The sequence below is a fragment of the Kwoniella europaea genome, chromosome 2 (assembly GCF_036810445.1).
Source record: "Kwoniella europaea PYCC6329 chromosome 2, complete sequence".
NCBI classification, from domain to species: domain Eukaryota; kingdom Fungi; phylum Basidiomycota; class Tremellomycetes; order Tremellales; family Cryptococcaceae; genus Kwoniella; species Kwoniella europaea.
Genome location: NC_089488.1, coordinates 2,152,803 through 2,168,152, shown reverse-complemented (window position 1 = coordinate 2,168,152; position 15,350 = coordinate 2,152,803). Strand labels below are relative to the sequence as shown.

At 44.1% G+C, this 15,350-nt stretch overlaps 5 protein-coding genes across 5 annotated transcripts; 2 read left to right on the top strand and 3 right to left on the bottom strand.

The window, feature by feature from the left end:
- Positions 1-325: 325 nt before the first annotated feature.
- Positions 326-1,349, bottom strand: V865_007149 (uncharacterized protein; the record flags this gene model as incomplete). Its single annotated transcript, XM_066230899.1, has 5 exons — positions 326-352; positions 421-531; positions 644-951; positions 1,018-1,129; positions 1,206-1,349. 5 exons carry the CDS (start codon positions 1,347-1,349, stop codon positions 326-328), a joined length of 702 nt encoding a protein of 233 aa, XP_066086996.1.
- A 444-nt stretch (positions 1,350-1,793) lies between these two features.
- Positions 1,794-4,524, top strand: V865_007148 (uncharacterized protein; the record flags this gene model as incomplete). Its single annotated transcript, XM_066230898.1, has 4 exons — positions 1,794-2,084; positions 2,154-2,664; positions 2,733-3,034; positions 3,094-4,524. The coding sequence occupies 4 exons, from the start codon at positions 1,794-1,796 to the stop codon at positions 4,522-4,524; spliced, it is 2,535 nt and encodes an 844-aa protein (XP_066086995.1).
- Positions 4,525-5,107: 583 nt separating this feature from the next.
- On the top strand, positions 5,108-8,163 carry V865_007147 (uncharacterized protein; the record flags this gene model as incomplete). Its single annotated transcript, XM_066230897.1, has 3 exons — positions 5,108-6,414; positions 6,512-7,483; positions 7,596-8,163. The coding sequence occupies 3 exons, from the start codon at positions 5,108-5,110 to the stop codon at positions 8,161-8,163; spliced, it is 2,847 nt and encodes a 948-aa protein (XP_066086994.1).
- A 224-nt stretch (positions 8,164-8,387) lies between these two features.
- On the bottom strand, positions 8,388-10,752 carry V865_007146 (elongator complex protein 3; the record flags this gene model as incomplete). Its single annotated transcript, XM_066230896.1, has 8 exons — positions 8,388-8,467; positions 8,543-8,684; positions 8,764-8,979; positions 9,115-9,356; positions 9,413-9,485; positions 9,598-10,000; positions 10,179-10,352; positions 10,412-10,752. 8 exons carry the CDS (start codon positions 10,750-10,752, stop codon positions 8,388-8,390), a joined length of 1,671 nt encoding a protein of 556 aa, XP_066086993.1.
- A 630-nt stretch (positions 10,753-11,382) lies between these two features.
- Positions 11,383-13,064, bottom strand: V865_007145 (uncharacterized protein; the record flags this gene model as incomplete). The annotated part of the gene is made up of 5 exons (XM_066230895.1): positions 11,383-11,495; positions 11,586-11,936; positions 12,109-12,511; positions 12,598-12,747; positions 12,864-13,064. The coding sequence occupies 5 exons, from the start codon at positions 13,062-13,064 to the stop codon at positions 11,383-11,385; spliced, it is 1,218 nt and encodes a 405-aa protein (XP_066086992.1).
- Positions 13,065-15,350: the final 2,286 nt, after the last annotated feature.

Genomic DNA, 15,350 nt, shown 5'->3' with positions numbered 1-15,350 from the left:
ATGCGTATGGCAGTAGATCACTCATGTACATTCTCTGCAGCTGCTATGGTACATGACTCCGAAGGATTCTGTGCATACACCCACACGGTCTATATTAGTGATTTGAGGTGAATACATAAACTACTACAGTTTCTCAATCTTCAAGTAAATGCGTCCTTATACCCTATCTGCATGACTCAGTTGAAAAAGAATCTCTAAAATTCTGTAAAAGGGGAAATCCGATAATTTACCTGCTCATACTAACGGTGAGGGAAAGTGAAACGAGAAAAAATAGAATAGAATAGATCGAAGTAGATATCGAGGAACACCTTGTTCTTGGTTATCTTTACATGACAACACAGCATGAGTTTTGCTATTGAGATTAACATCAAATTCGTCAGCTTTCACCTTTCTGACAACGTCTTATGATGGCTGACTCACTTTCTTGGCTGTCTTGTAAAACATCTTACTTTGCGCTGAAAGGGCATTGGAACGTTCAACGAGGTTATCTAATTTTTCACCTCTTTCAAGTACAGATTCGATTGTTTTGTGCTGAACGTGTATAAGTATGATATTAGCAAATATATTTTCCCCAGTATAAATATGGTCGTTAGGTTACATTCTATTATATAGGCCTTGTGATGCAGTGAATATCGAAACTTACAAGAACAATCTTAGTTTCATCCAATTCTTTTTGCACCTTCATAATCGTATCGGCCTGTTTCGGATCTTGGTACTTTGATAGATAACCCGCTAATGTACCTTCAAGTTTACCTTTTTGAGCTGGTGGTAGCCCACCTGCAGCAGCTTGGGAGGGATTACCGCCGAATGCGTTGGCAGAAGCCGATCCGAATGAGGGGGCTGCAGATGCCGCAGGAAGATTATTGAGTAAGGCGGTATGTTCATCGAGTAATTTGGTGAGGAGGGAGAAAGCGGGTCGGTAGGGGTATTCTAAATCGGTTATCATGACGGCTAATCACAGCTCACAGATATCAGTTCAGTTCTCTTTCCCCGCTGTTCAGAGGAATGATAACTCACCAGCCATACCTGGACTACCAGCTTGTCTACCTGATGTCCTGAACACATGAGCTTTGTAATTGTTCTCCTCGACTGAGGAAGGTTGGTTGGCAGGTGTTCGTTCAGCGACGGTCTATTGCATATATGTATGATTTGATCTCGTCAGTTGCTTGTATGCATCTCTGAAAATGAGACTATGCGCAACTGACCTTTGTGAAGAAAGTCATAAACTCTCCTACACTACTTCGTTGGTAGAATGAGAAACTGCTCAGATCCTGAGACGTACCCAACAGAGTGGCTTGAGCGGGTGTTGTGGGGGTGACGGAGAGCAGGGAGAGGGAGTAGACCTTCATGTTGGGCTGTGTGTGGTGATGATGTTGTGTAGTAGGAGTGAAGAGATTTAGAAGTTGAGAATGAGCATTAATGTTCTATCTTGATATCTTGCAATGAATTGAGTGTAAAGTGGATGCACGGGGTCAAAGGGGGTCCACCGTTCAGTTCAGTTCATGTTGGTTGTTGCGTCATCACCCACAAGGGTTTTATTACCTGATCGGGTAATTTCAACCATCAACAACCACTAGCACCGAGAATAGCAACATGCAACAGACAACATTATCACTCTCACCGTTGGCCCCTTATCCCCTCTCTTCTCATCCTACTCACCTCACTAGATCCCTCCTAGGAACATCAGCATCATCATCTCTATCGCACTTTCGACCGTCTGGAGGAACGTAGAGAGACCTGTTCTTGTACACAGCTATACATCCAGATAATCAAACGGAGCAGAACCAATCACCATGTCCGAACTCCTCCCAGAAGACACATGGGTCAACAACTTCTTACCCACACCCCCTAGACCCCTACTATCCTCCCTCCAACGTCGACTGCACACTTCTACTACCCACCTGAACGCTTTGGCAGAAGTGTACAAGCAGCGAGCGCAGATCGAAGCTACCTATGCGGAGAGTCTGTCAAAATTGGCTAAGACAGCTGAACAGGGTGGTCTGAGCGGTAAGACGGGTAACGAGTGGGAGAAAGCCAGTGGAGAAGGGAGACTATGGGATAGTGTGATCTCTGAGCTGTCAGAGGTAAGTTAATAACGATGCTTACGACTGTTGAATTGAATGGTATCTGACCACTTTGTGCGTATCCCTTAGACCTCCGCATCTCACTCTACACTTTCGGCGATGATCCGAACAGATTTCGAACAACCTTTACGAGACCTGCCATCCAAGGTGATTGCATGGAGGAGGATCTCAGAGCAAGATGCGTCGTTAGATAAGACTTTAAAAGATTACGAGAAAGTAGCAGGTAAATTGGAAAAGGCCCAACAGAAATCAAAATCATCCAAAGCCGATCAACTACATCAAGAATTGAACCAATTGACTTCTCAGCTATCTTCTTTATCTCCCATGGTATATACCACCTATCAGAGACTCGACGAAGAGAGATTGAGGACTTTGAAAGAGGTTATAGTCAGATGGGGGACGGTCAAAGGTGATATGGCGACTAGAGATGGACAGAGAGCAGAAGGTATAATCGCGAATTTGTTATCTTGGGAAACTAGTGAAGAAGTTTTGAGCGTGGGAAGGAAGTTGGGTAATATCGGTGGTAATGGTGCTGCAGCTGCTCCTAGACCTTCTGTGCCGAACAGTACCGTATCAACTCGTACGTGTAGCTTTCTCCCAACTCTTTGATTCGATGGATTTAGCTGATACTCTTTGGTACACACTTAGCCCAATCCAACAGAAGAATGTCGACGGTCACGGCATCCAGTCAAGCCCATGATTTCTCTCCTCGTCCTACGCCGAGACAAAATGGCTCAACTACTAGTTTCGGTAAAGAGCAAAGTAGCGGTGGTGGTCTGACGGGTGGCTTCAAGTCTATGTTGGGTAGAAAGAAGACTTTAGCAGTGAACAGAACTCGAAGTGGTAGTAATGCTACCTCTACCAGAAGTGGAAGGGACGAGAATGCCAGAGACGGTGGATTTGACTTGATGAGTGATGATGTTCCAAGAATACAAGGGTCATCCAGCTCTGTAAGTATCAGTTTTAGCCGAATGGAAAGTAGCCCAGCTAATCTGCTTCACGTATATAGGCACCACCGGTAGATGAAGAAGGGTTCTCAGTGGCTCCTGCCGATCGACATCGAAACTTATGGGAAGAACCCAATGACCAAGTCTCGACACCTGTTGCAACACCTCACAATCAGACTCATTTCGGTACCACTTTCACTTCGTCTCCTGCGGCATCACAAGAGAACCTATCCTCTTCAGCATCTTCACAACACCAGACTCAACCTCGATTGAATCTCTCCTTAGCACCTGCTCCTATCCAAGAAAGCGAAGAAGAGCGACAGGCGGCCTTACAGAAAATGCAGCAAACACTCCAAATGCCACCTTCTCAGCCTTCCCGAAGGAATACAGTCGCTCGCGGCAGAAGGGATGTTAGGAACACGATGTTCGCTGGTGGACTGACGGAAGAACAATCATTGGGACTGGGTGGACTATCCCTTGGAAAGGTTTCTGAGCCGGAGGAGCAGCTCTCAGCGTCTCCCATCTCGGCTACATCGCCAACGCAGACTACCAATGGAGATAGACCTGGTCAGGTGGCTAGACAAGTCTCCATGTCTTCTGTCACATCCAACAATCCATTCGATTCTCCTTCGCTAAGTGGATCGGCCATGGCTCAACCCAACTTACCTGTCCCATCGACTGAAGCTGGTCTACGAGCCAATCTCAACGAGACCATCAATGTTATCATGAAGAACAAGGAGGTCTCGAGAATACAAATCACCGGTGAGATCCACCTATCCCTTAGACCAACATATCAACAGCCTACTACTGGACCTATCCATATCCGGTTAACGTCCTTCGAGAGGTTGGAGAAGATCGCACCTAATCCAGCCTACCTGGCTCAAGTCCCTGATAAACCTGGAGAATACTTCTTGAATAGCGAAGTACTCGCTTCTGCAACTGCCAATTCGAAGAACCCAAATAACGATAAAGGTACACTACTATTCAAGTATGTTGTACATATCCAACCTGGAAAAGAAGGATCATATGCGCCATTGATTTTAGATCCTGCGTTCTTGTGTAAAGAAGGTGAAACAAGGATGATCCTACATTATCGACTTAATGATCAGGGTCCTATCCAGCAATTATCAAACGTATCATTCAGTGCGTTATTCGGCCCCGGACCATCGGTATCTAACGTACAGGCTAAACCCGCTGGAGGAGTTTGGTCACCTTCCCAAAGGAGGATGACATGGAAATTGGATAATATAACATCCAGTCAGGAGAGTAAGATTATAGCCAAGTTCGTCACTGAACCTGGAAATGGTGAATCACTATCACCTCAGAATGTTCAAGTGACATTCAACTCTGAGGGATCGCTCGTCAGTGGATTAGGAGTGGAGGTTGTTGATGGAGAATTGGAAGGTCATGATACATGGAGATTTGAGGAGGTTAAAAAGGGAGTATTGAGTGGGAAATACCTTGCTGAAGCCCATGTTAATGTGAATCAGTAATATCAATAAATAATCATATTAGCATAGTGATTATGAATATGGGAGAAAGAGAGAACGTTGTCAGGATGAATTTGTATAAAGAAGGAAGATGAAGAAGGATTTATATAGGCATAGTTGATTATAGTTTTTATTACTTTACGGAATTTAATCATAATTTATTTATAGATTTACGAAATCAAAAGGTATATCAGATAATCGATCAATGTGCCAATATCAAATGTGCGAGGATGTTGAAGACACTGCCATATGTCGTTGGATGTACTCACTTTACTCGTGACAGTCTACAATCGTAAAAGCTCCGATCACAACACACATCGGCATACACCAAAGCACGACTTTTCAATGATCTTACCTTCTCAAGGTCCAGACTCGTGTTGAAGGTGAGTTACGATGAGATGCTTAACAGGCATGTTTCAATGCTCTTTTACGGCGGTACTGACAAACATCTACCGATCTGTCATCGATAGATATAAGAGAAAGACTGATCAACCTTCGTTCCAATATTTATTGACTCTTACATTCTTATATCCTTCGCCACTCTATCGAAGTACAGCGTATCACCTACTGATATTGTTACTGCATTATGAACAATGATCCACCCCTATCCCCAAGTAGAGAACTATACTCACCTATCAAGTACCCATTACCACCCTCGCCATCACCATGGCGGCGAGCCTTATCTCTCGTCGCTGTGCCATCCATCCACCGTACAACTTCTGCATTCGGAAGTCGAAGAGATAAAGATAAAGATAGACGAAGACAGTCATTATTTCTCAATGGACCTGGTACAGGCAACCACGATGGGAATTTGACAGATGGTGAAGACGTCCGAATTAGAAAGCCTACTACTCCTTTCCCAGGTCCTCCAGAAACTGTCAACCTATTTCCTGAAGATCATTCAATATCATATGACCGACATGAGCCTCAGCTTCAACATAGACCGACGAGATCGATGAGTTTGCCATTCTCAAGTGGTGAAACGGATATTTCAATGATCAATCATTGTCCAAATTCATCAATCACGAGTTTGGATCAATCGGTTGATACTTCTGTTCCTCAGACGGAATTTTTCTCTACTTTTGAAGGGACTCCAACAGGTGTATCTCAATCTCAATCTCAGAGAGAGTCGGAATCGGAATCACACTCACCATCCACAGATTCCATCCCTTCCGTCGAGCAGGAATCATATATCCACCGACAACAATTACAAGAACGAAAAGGGGAGGAAGATCTTAATGGGCAAATTGCAATGTGGCAACCTACATCAAACTTCGATACACCACCTATACCCGTTCCTCAAAATACCATCGAAGATGGTCTGACACCCACGCCTACTCCGTCACTTTCGGCACTGACAAATGAAGATCCGTTCTTCCATGTAGATACTAGAGTATCGCAAGGACCTGCACCAATGTCCGACCCACAAACTCCCTCGCCTTTGGACGGCCTTCCTATTGGAAAGGACGCTCGTCCAAGAGGAGTATCAATCGCCCCTTCCCTTCCTCTTCCACCTTCCCCTCCTCCTGTTTCCCCATCTTCCAGACCTTTTCCTCCATTCTTACCATTTCCTTATCTCCGATCTCCCCCTCTAGGTGTAAATCCAAACTCGATACATCCGCCCAGTCCCACTGAATACGTCCCACAAGGTAGATCAGCTGGATCACCTATCGCCTTCCCTCCTCCGCCTCCGAGGCCCATCAGCTTATCGATTGTACCTGCTCATGATGAACCCGGAAATTTTCCGAGCTCCCTTGTCAATCCCACGCTTGCCTCTATCCCAGCACCTCCTATCTTGAGTCAAGCTTCACCTGTCAGTGGAACGGAACCCGCTTTTGGTCCAACAGCACAACCTGAATCATTCACCGAGATGACATCGGTACCACCCGTACCGTCCATCGCTCAAAGGATACCCACTCACATCTCACCTTCAACCTCCTTCGCTCCCCAATATCCCTCATATTGTATGGTTACCTATCTCACCGAATAGTGGAATTTCTCCACCTATCATACCGGGTTTCAGGGAAGGTAGACCGTTGCCATTACCTTTACCTTCACCGTTGCCTTCTCATCGCCTACCAGTACCACCAAGGTCTCAGAGTCATGTTGGTGGCGCAGCGATTCCTCCAACGCCTCAAGTCCAACATCCTTCGGAGGTCAGATCTTCTCAACCGAGACATGTAGTCCACCCCGATGGACGAGAGTTGATAGCAATGAAGACGCCGAATGGTGAGACTGCCTATATGGTAGATCCCCTACCGGCCATATTGAGGATGCTCGACAGAACCACTGCTCAAGGCACCGCGGACGCTGAAGGTCAGGAAGATATCAGATCAGATGATACTATAGCGGCATCTCCTCCTGTACCATCACCAATACGACAGGGTGCGGAGGAGCCACTCGGTCCACCGCCTGATGACCCAACTCCATTCTCGACCGGACTAGATCCACCTCGAGATTTGAGTCAGATCGAAAGAGAATTCTACGAACTTTCTTTCCCTCCCCCTCCTGATCCTGCTCCAGTTGATAATACCTTATCACAAGAGACGGGAGATGTACGAAGACCCCGAGTATTGTCTGAAGGACGTGCGACCATGAACTCATCTCGAAGGGGTATACCGAAATTCGACTGGAGGCGTAAATTCAAAATACCCAGCTCTGCTTCGGGCTCCGGTCGAAGTGAGGTAGACATACCTAGACCACCACCTCTGAGACGAGATGTGACATCGACATTGGCAGTTCAAGGTTCCGCCACTACAACTCATACTGATACTTCGTCTGTATCTGAGGAAATTTCAACTTCAACGGTCGAACAACAGCAACGTCAACGACAACGAGAAGAGGAAAAGGATATATGGTGGTTAGGAGTTGGTGAGAAACATCATAATCCCTCTGGGGATTTGATCATAGCAGAGAGGGAACGTAGATGGAGGATCTCAATGAAGAAATACAAAAGAGATAGGTGAGTGATAACATCTAATGTTCTCTGGAGAAGCAGGTAACTTGTTGGTGTAAAGTCTAAAGTCTAAAGTCTAAAGTATAAAAGCTAATTTACCAATGTTACTGTCATTTAGTCAATTGATTTCTCACCTATCTCAATGTCCGACCAAGGGTATGGTCCTAACCCTCCATTCTCCCTCCCTACCATGCCACGCATCTCATCCTTCATCCGACAGTTCCGGTTCAGCCTTCGATATCCTCTCGGTATTTCTCAAATATCTCTTGACCCATGATATGAAAGACTTAGACGAGGTCGAGAATGTAGATCAATTCGAATCGCTCTTTGTCTTATGCGACTTCTTTGGTTGTCCCGCAGTCTATCAAAATTTGTTGAGATATATCGACGAAAATGGAGTAAATGGTATACGACCTTGGCAATTGTTTGTGGTAGCTTCCAAACGCAATGATACGAATTTGGCCAAGATAGCTCTACGACTAGCAGGTAGGACAAGAACAAGAAATGTGGGTCATAGGGATGAACGGTCCACTATCAACTTACATCGACTAACATCGAAAGATGTCGAAGATGTAAGAAGTACATGGGTGTTGGAATTGTTCAAGAGACGGTACGAGAAGATGTTGAATGGTAGGTTTAGGGAAGTACCTTGGGAAATAGTTGCGGAAAGATTTAATCCTTGTTGAAGGATCACTTGATCTTCATGATTTGTCAATCAATGTACTGTACATACTGTAGGTTGAGACAGAATTGTCTGTACTGTACACTATTCCTCGAACATCGTCTTGGGTTCAAGATGTTTTGGCTTTTCATTTCAGTATTTCAGTATTTCAGTATTCCAGTGTCTCGGTCTATCTATGCATACACACGATTCGCATGAAATACTTGTACACAAAAAAAAGATCACAGATTAATACAATAAATCTTTAACCATATATGGACCATCGAGGAAATAACCCAATCGTCTATAATAATCTCTCGTACCGACACCTGTCACGAAGAGCAGGTTGAGACATCAGCACAACACACATCACATAATCGATTACACTCCTGGATGACACTCACCCGAAATAACCGCAATCCTTCCGCTACCATGTTCATCCCTCGCTATCCTCTCTGCCTCTTCCATGAGCAACGTACCGATACCTTGATGTTGGAATTTCTTCGGATCACGCGAATGAACAGGCGCGGCTGTACCGTATACATGCTATGTTGGAGTAATCATATCATGTCAGCTTTCATCTATCACCAACCTGGAGATTTCTCCGTTTTTGAACGAAACTTACCAGCTCTCGGACCAGACTACATCCACCTTCCATACCCACCAACTCCTTTCTGAATGTACCATCTTCGGAGCATTTTCTCAACCTCAACAGACCAATCAAGATATCCTGAGCGGGATCTTCGTACGATAAAAACGTCTCCCAACCTCCGTTGGCCGAGTAATCCCTTCGGAGAAGTTCGAGATCCTGTGGTCGAATCCTGTTGTGGATCTCGTGGAGCTATATCACACCAATTGAATCGAATCTGTTAGCCCTGGCGTTGTTCTGCATGATATCAGGAAGACAACGAGGGGACAACCGAGAGAGGGACCTATTGTATAAGACATTTTGAAGAAAAAAGACGATCTCACTCACCCCTACTTCCCTATACCTTACATCCCTACATTCCGCACCGAAATCCTTCATCCTTGCTAAAGCCAACTCCCTCAAATTACCATTCTCCACACCTGAGGATACCAGAGGCATCGGTATATCCCTCTGTACTCTGTAGACTCGAGTCCAAGGTGGTACCAAAGCCATAATTCTAGCTACAATGTCTACCAATGCGTTGGGTGGGTAATTCTTGTATTTTCCAGTTCGCCATAATTCGTACAAACCTGTACAGAGGGTCGTCGTAAATTAAGATATAGCTGGGTGAGGTGGGTTCACTCACCGGTACCTCGAATGACTAAAGTTGGATAAAGTTTCAAACCATCTGATCTGAAAGCTGGATTCTCGAAGAATTCCTGATAATTACATATATCAATGTCAGCAATATTCAAAATTCCACCCATACCAAGCCATGCAAGATGACAAACAGCGATGGTATTGAAATCCGAGATGGGTTGATTCACTCACCTGGAACTGCCATATATCCCTCTCTGTCCCACAATTCGGTAAATCAGGCATCATGTGCGCCACGATCTTATATCCAGCATCTTTTGACATATGGAACGATTCAGATACCGCCCGTACCGTATGACCTCTATTGGTATCTCTCGCTACATCCTCGTAAACACTCTGAACCCCAATTTCCAACCTCGTACATCCATATCTCAACATTTGAGATAAATGTGGTTTCAAACAATAATCTGGACGTGTCTCAATGGTGATTCCTACACATTTGATCTTGCTCTGTTCGGAGAATTTGACAGCCTCGTCTATATCATCTGTTACATGTCCACTTAGGGCGTTGTGTAAACCAGCAGCGAACTTGTGTCGGTAGTCTTCTGGCATGGACATGAAGGTTCCTCCCATGATGCTGTGAAGGTATATTTATCAGCTCAGCTGGTGCATGCTATTTGACGGGAAAAATAGAAGTAATGGATAATGGGAATATGAAAGATTGAGCGAGTAGAGAAGAAACGTTCAGTGATACGAAAGAATGGGTGCTATTCAATGATATAGAAGTAGGCAAAGAAGTCTATAGTTAAACTCACATGATCTCGACTTTATCAACACTATGACCCAGATCCTTCAACTGATTGACTCTTCCTCTAGCTTGTTCATACGGATCATATCTCGCTCTAATCGCTCTCATAGACGTAGGTTCGTAACCAGTGTAAGATTGAGTGGAATATTCGAAATCCGAATCAGGTCCACCTGGACAGTACCTATCTCACAATATCAGCGTATGTTACTCCTCTATCATTGAATGTCTAGATATACTTACACACATATATTTCCAGTCATAGCCACATGAGGACATCTATGCGGTTTACACATGACAGCTACTACTGCTACACCCGAAGCGGTCCTAACAGGTTTAGCTTTCAGCCAACCCCTCAATCTGTCTTTCCATTCTTCCGGTACAGCTGCCAAGACGTCCGTCAGACGGGGTACAGCCCTCAAACCGTATTTCCCTGCGTACTTCTGTCGAAGAGCTGTGAGGTTGGGTTGTTGAATTGGTTTGGATGATGTGGACGCATCGTTATATGCTTGAATCAGGTCTCGGACGACTGCCGAGACGCAGAGGAGATGTAGTTCGGACTGCGAGGTTGGTGGAGCTATCATCGTGGATGTGGATGATGGTGATGGTGATGGTGAATAAGGGATGGGAGATTATACCCTATGAATATGAATTTCAACTTCAATAATTCAACTTTTTCAACTTGTGCATGGTCAGTGGCGATCTGATATCAATTGCAACCAATCTCACACCTATGATAACACACATCACCCCCCAGGATTAAATCACACGTCATGCTCATCTCGTTCGCACCAAACACCAACCATGCATACAAAAAAGTTTGAAATCGTCTCCCTTTGTCTTTGTCTTTCTTCTTTTCTTCAACTATTTTTTTTCTATAGAACGCCCCTTATGACCCTTCTCCTCCGCTTCTAACAGGAGAAGTCGAAAGTCATAAGCGTCTTAATTGAATGTAGTGGTGGATCGATGATCAAATTAGAGGGTACTACTTTGGCTCACCTGGAGTTTTACGTTTGGTAGAACAATGATTCGGCGAGTCACTATGTCCCTTACATATTCTCATATGCATATTGCATATTCATTAGGTCCATACAATGATCGAGGTTTTGTAGCGAACATATCAGCGAGAAATAGTGATCATAATCGTAATTCATAAACAAATATCATGAATGCAGGGTATATATAACGTATATACAAAAAAATAAACCAACCACTTAATCCTCATCAGACATCAATTCCGCCAACTCCCTTTCTTCTTCCTCTGTCAGACCTATTTCCTCTTTTTCTTCTTCAGCTTCGTAATTCAGCACAGGTGGGTTAAGGAGATCTATAGTTTGCCAAGATGTCGGGTCAGTCAACTCATATCCTTATCGCAAGATGGATGATATACGTTGAGGATGAGAAGCAGAAAACTCACCTTGTACACTCCATCGTCTGAGCGTACAATCCAATCCTCCTGAAACGACATACCATCCCTTCTTGCCTTCTTCATCTCTATACCAAGCTCTTAGGACAGTAACATCCCCACAATGTCCTTGTATTATACCTTTCGCTTTTGCCGTCTGGCTCTGGCCTATATCCAATAACGAATCGATATTGAATATACGTATATCCTCATCCTCAGATCCTGTCAAAAGTAATGATTGCGATAAGGGGAAATCTTCAGGGATAGGTAAGATGGATCGAACGTAGGATGGATGGGTGATTTTAGGTTTTGGGTTGGTTGATGGAGAGAAAGGATGGAAAATTGCTGTTTTATCCGATGACACTAGATTGAATATATTTCAGCTACAATCCCAATGGTAGAGTATCAAGTCAAGTCAAGTCAAGTTAAAGGACAAATAGTCAATCTGCTTCGTTGTTGCCAAAAGATACCAAGCAATAACATCATTGAAACGCGAACAGAAGGAAATCTCTTAGATGAAAGTTATCGCACTCACCACTCCATAATCCTTCATCCGTGACAGCCAACTGGTTAACACTAGTCTCATGACCTTTCAACTCCTCTTTATCCTTCAATTCTAATTTCCTCTCTGGTCCATTCCAATTCCAAACTTTGATTAGACCCAATGAATCACCGGTGTACACCGTTATTCCACCTGTTGGTTTCCCATTTACGTCTATATCCAACTTATATACCGAACATTCTACAGGACGGGTATGTTCTTTGATATTCTGTATGCACTTTGGTGTACTAGACGAGAGGAGAGAAGATATATCCCATAGTTTGATAGTTCGATCAGAGGATGTTGAAAGTAATGTCAAGTGGTTGGTGGAAGGTAAGATTAAGAGTGATTTGATGAAATCGACATGAGATTCTAAAGTATGTAAGAGTTCTCCCGTCTAATCACAGAACAACCAGTCAGTCAACCTGACTATATTTCAATCATCCTGATTTGCTATCTCATTTGCATTAAATCTTCACTTACATCCGCATTCCATATTTTGATCGTCTTATCCCACGATCCAGTGAACAAAGCCAACCATTTATTCCCATCATCTGAATTCCGGATCTCATGCAGTGCAATACTAGTTACAGGACCTTGATGATCTTTGTATATCTTTATCGTTTTGCCCGTCTACAGAAAAAAAAACATACCTAGCTCAGCTCAACTTATGTCTACCAGGAGATGTCGTATAATAACGCTAATACTGTGCCCCAGCAGGACAAAGTGTCAATTAACAATACACTCACCCTCAGATCCAACCTCCTACATATGAATCCACTTTCAGCCGTCCACCCTTCCTGTCCTCTCACAACGAGATCCAAAACTTTACTAGAGACATTAATGGGTTCACCAATCTTCTCTGACGCTTTCAACTTCCTTTCCCTATTTGCTGACTGAGCGAGCTGAGAGGTAGTCTGGAATAGGTGTCCGGGGTCTGACGACTGCATTGTTGGTTAACCTTAATTAGTCGTGTGACAATCCCACAAACAATCTCTACTGATACGATCTGGATTGGTTGATCGGTCTTTCTGTCTTGTGTGATACGTGAAGAATGAAGAGTGAATTCCAAAACGAATAAGAACCTGAACTCGAACCTGAATTTGGATCTAGACTTCGTGGACCTTGTAAACCTCGATCCGAATAGTATCTCGTTATCTCTCCCTTCAGAGATCTAGGTTATCGCTGTTATCCTTAGAGCACGGAACGATCTTTCGTTTGGGGTTGTCGTCTCTGCAATGTGCATGTACTGCTACTGCATGCAGTATGGGCTGCAAGATATGTGCTCATGTTCTGATATTCGCGATTGCTCAACGCGTGTCTTGATCTTAACGTATATGAGCCATCCATTTATTTAAAGTCAATCATGCGGCGATCACCGTTTTCAATCAAACATCCCAATCCGTCCCGAAACTCTCCATGTATCCAAAGTCAAAATGCTTATTTTCGGCTGATGAAGCAAGCGTACGACGACGATTACCACATACACCTCATCACTCGTTTAGGCTTCTTACGACATGTATGAATAATCATTTGATACCGCCGGCCGTAAGACTGCGTACAAGACCAGCTTGAACTGTTGTACGTGATCTTTTTACTCGTCTGAAAGCCGCTTGCGAAAATATCTGTTCAAATGTAATGTTTGACCACGGTTGTACGGTTATTGAGATGAGACAACCGGTTTGGGACATGTTGACTCAAAGACAACAGACCTCCTTACCGTTTATTTGGGATACAGATCAAATGGCATAATTGATTCCCACGAATGTCAAGTATGAACATTATGAAGTGGCTTGAAGTTAAATTACCTTGACTGGCGAAAGGTTGAAAGAGGTTTCCCTTTATAAAAGGGAAAGGAAGGAGAAATCATACGCGAACGAAGTTGATGAATTAATCGAGTAAGGCTGCATGTGGAATGTGTGCTGTAGACGTGGTTCATGGAATATGCAATATGGAACATGAGCCAAGTGATCGCTTAACCTTGGACCGGATGTAAATTATCGAAACTCGAAAGTAGATGCAGATCAGATGAGACAGCAAACCGGATTCAAATGGCTCCAACCACATTCCATCTCAGTATTTCTCGGATGCGGAGTAATATTGCAGTAGTGACTGTAATACTACGTCACTCCTTGTCATGGAGATCCATCTTCAGTAGACATGCATCTCGATTTCCGTACGATAGTTGTGGAGCCAGTAGGGCATTGGAATGAAAAAGTATAGAGCAGAATAGAACAGGAAAAGTATAGCACATGTACCAATTTAGTGGATGACTTACCAACGACGATCTTTTTTAGTACCAGTTTTTGCTCAGACAAAACCCAACTGCGTAAAGTGGCATCCCTTGATGGGAGCGGTGTGTATATTTGATTTTTGATGGATTGGGAAGCGGCAATCATTATGAGATCCATGCACATGATTGATTGATCGATTGATCACAACGAAAGGAGGGTGATCCACTGGACTGGTTTCATAACACCCATCAACGTATCCATAAGGTCCTTTGATCGTTAATCGATCACAAGTAATCAAGCTCAAGCCACCCTCTAATCGAGGCAGTACGTAGGTCACTCAATTATACATAAACAAAGATCAAACGGATTTGATCGGTTTTGGGTTGACTTGGGTTGAAGAGCTCCAAAGCCCCAAGCCCCGCTCACACGACCGGCGCTAGCTTAGGCGATGTGATGTAGGGATTGTATCCAGGATTGATCAAACTCCCGAAGCTGAACAAAGAACCTGAACTGAGCATTGCTGAGCAACTAACGTAAAATCAAGTCCGAAAATACGAATAATCGGTCTTTGTATTTTGTTTTATAGCGCTTGTGTGGGCTTCAGGCTTCTTGGGGCTGAGACAGAAGAAAACAGAACGAGTTGGGTATTTGTGATCATATTGTTGGTGCAGTCGGTGCCTACAACTACCCCTTTCACCCAAATACCGTAAAAAATAGATCCCTTTGAACCTCGTGGGTGTTTAGACAGCATATAACCGAGAAACCCGGTTGAGAGAGCAGCAGTGTACAAGCACGCAGGCACAGCACTTTCCACTTTCCACTTTCAGGATGCAGACTACCCTTTTGGTCCCTTTCCCTGATGTCAGATCGGATAATCCAATCCAGGCAGGAGCACACGGACCCGGTTGAATCGTTTAATCGTTTAAGGCTTTAACGTTTCGGCAGTTGGATACATCAAGCGTCACTCAGTGTCGAAAAGGGGAAAGGGTAAAACGGAGAGGG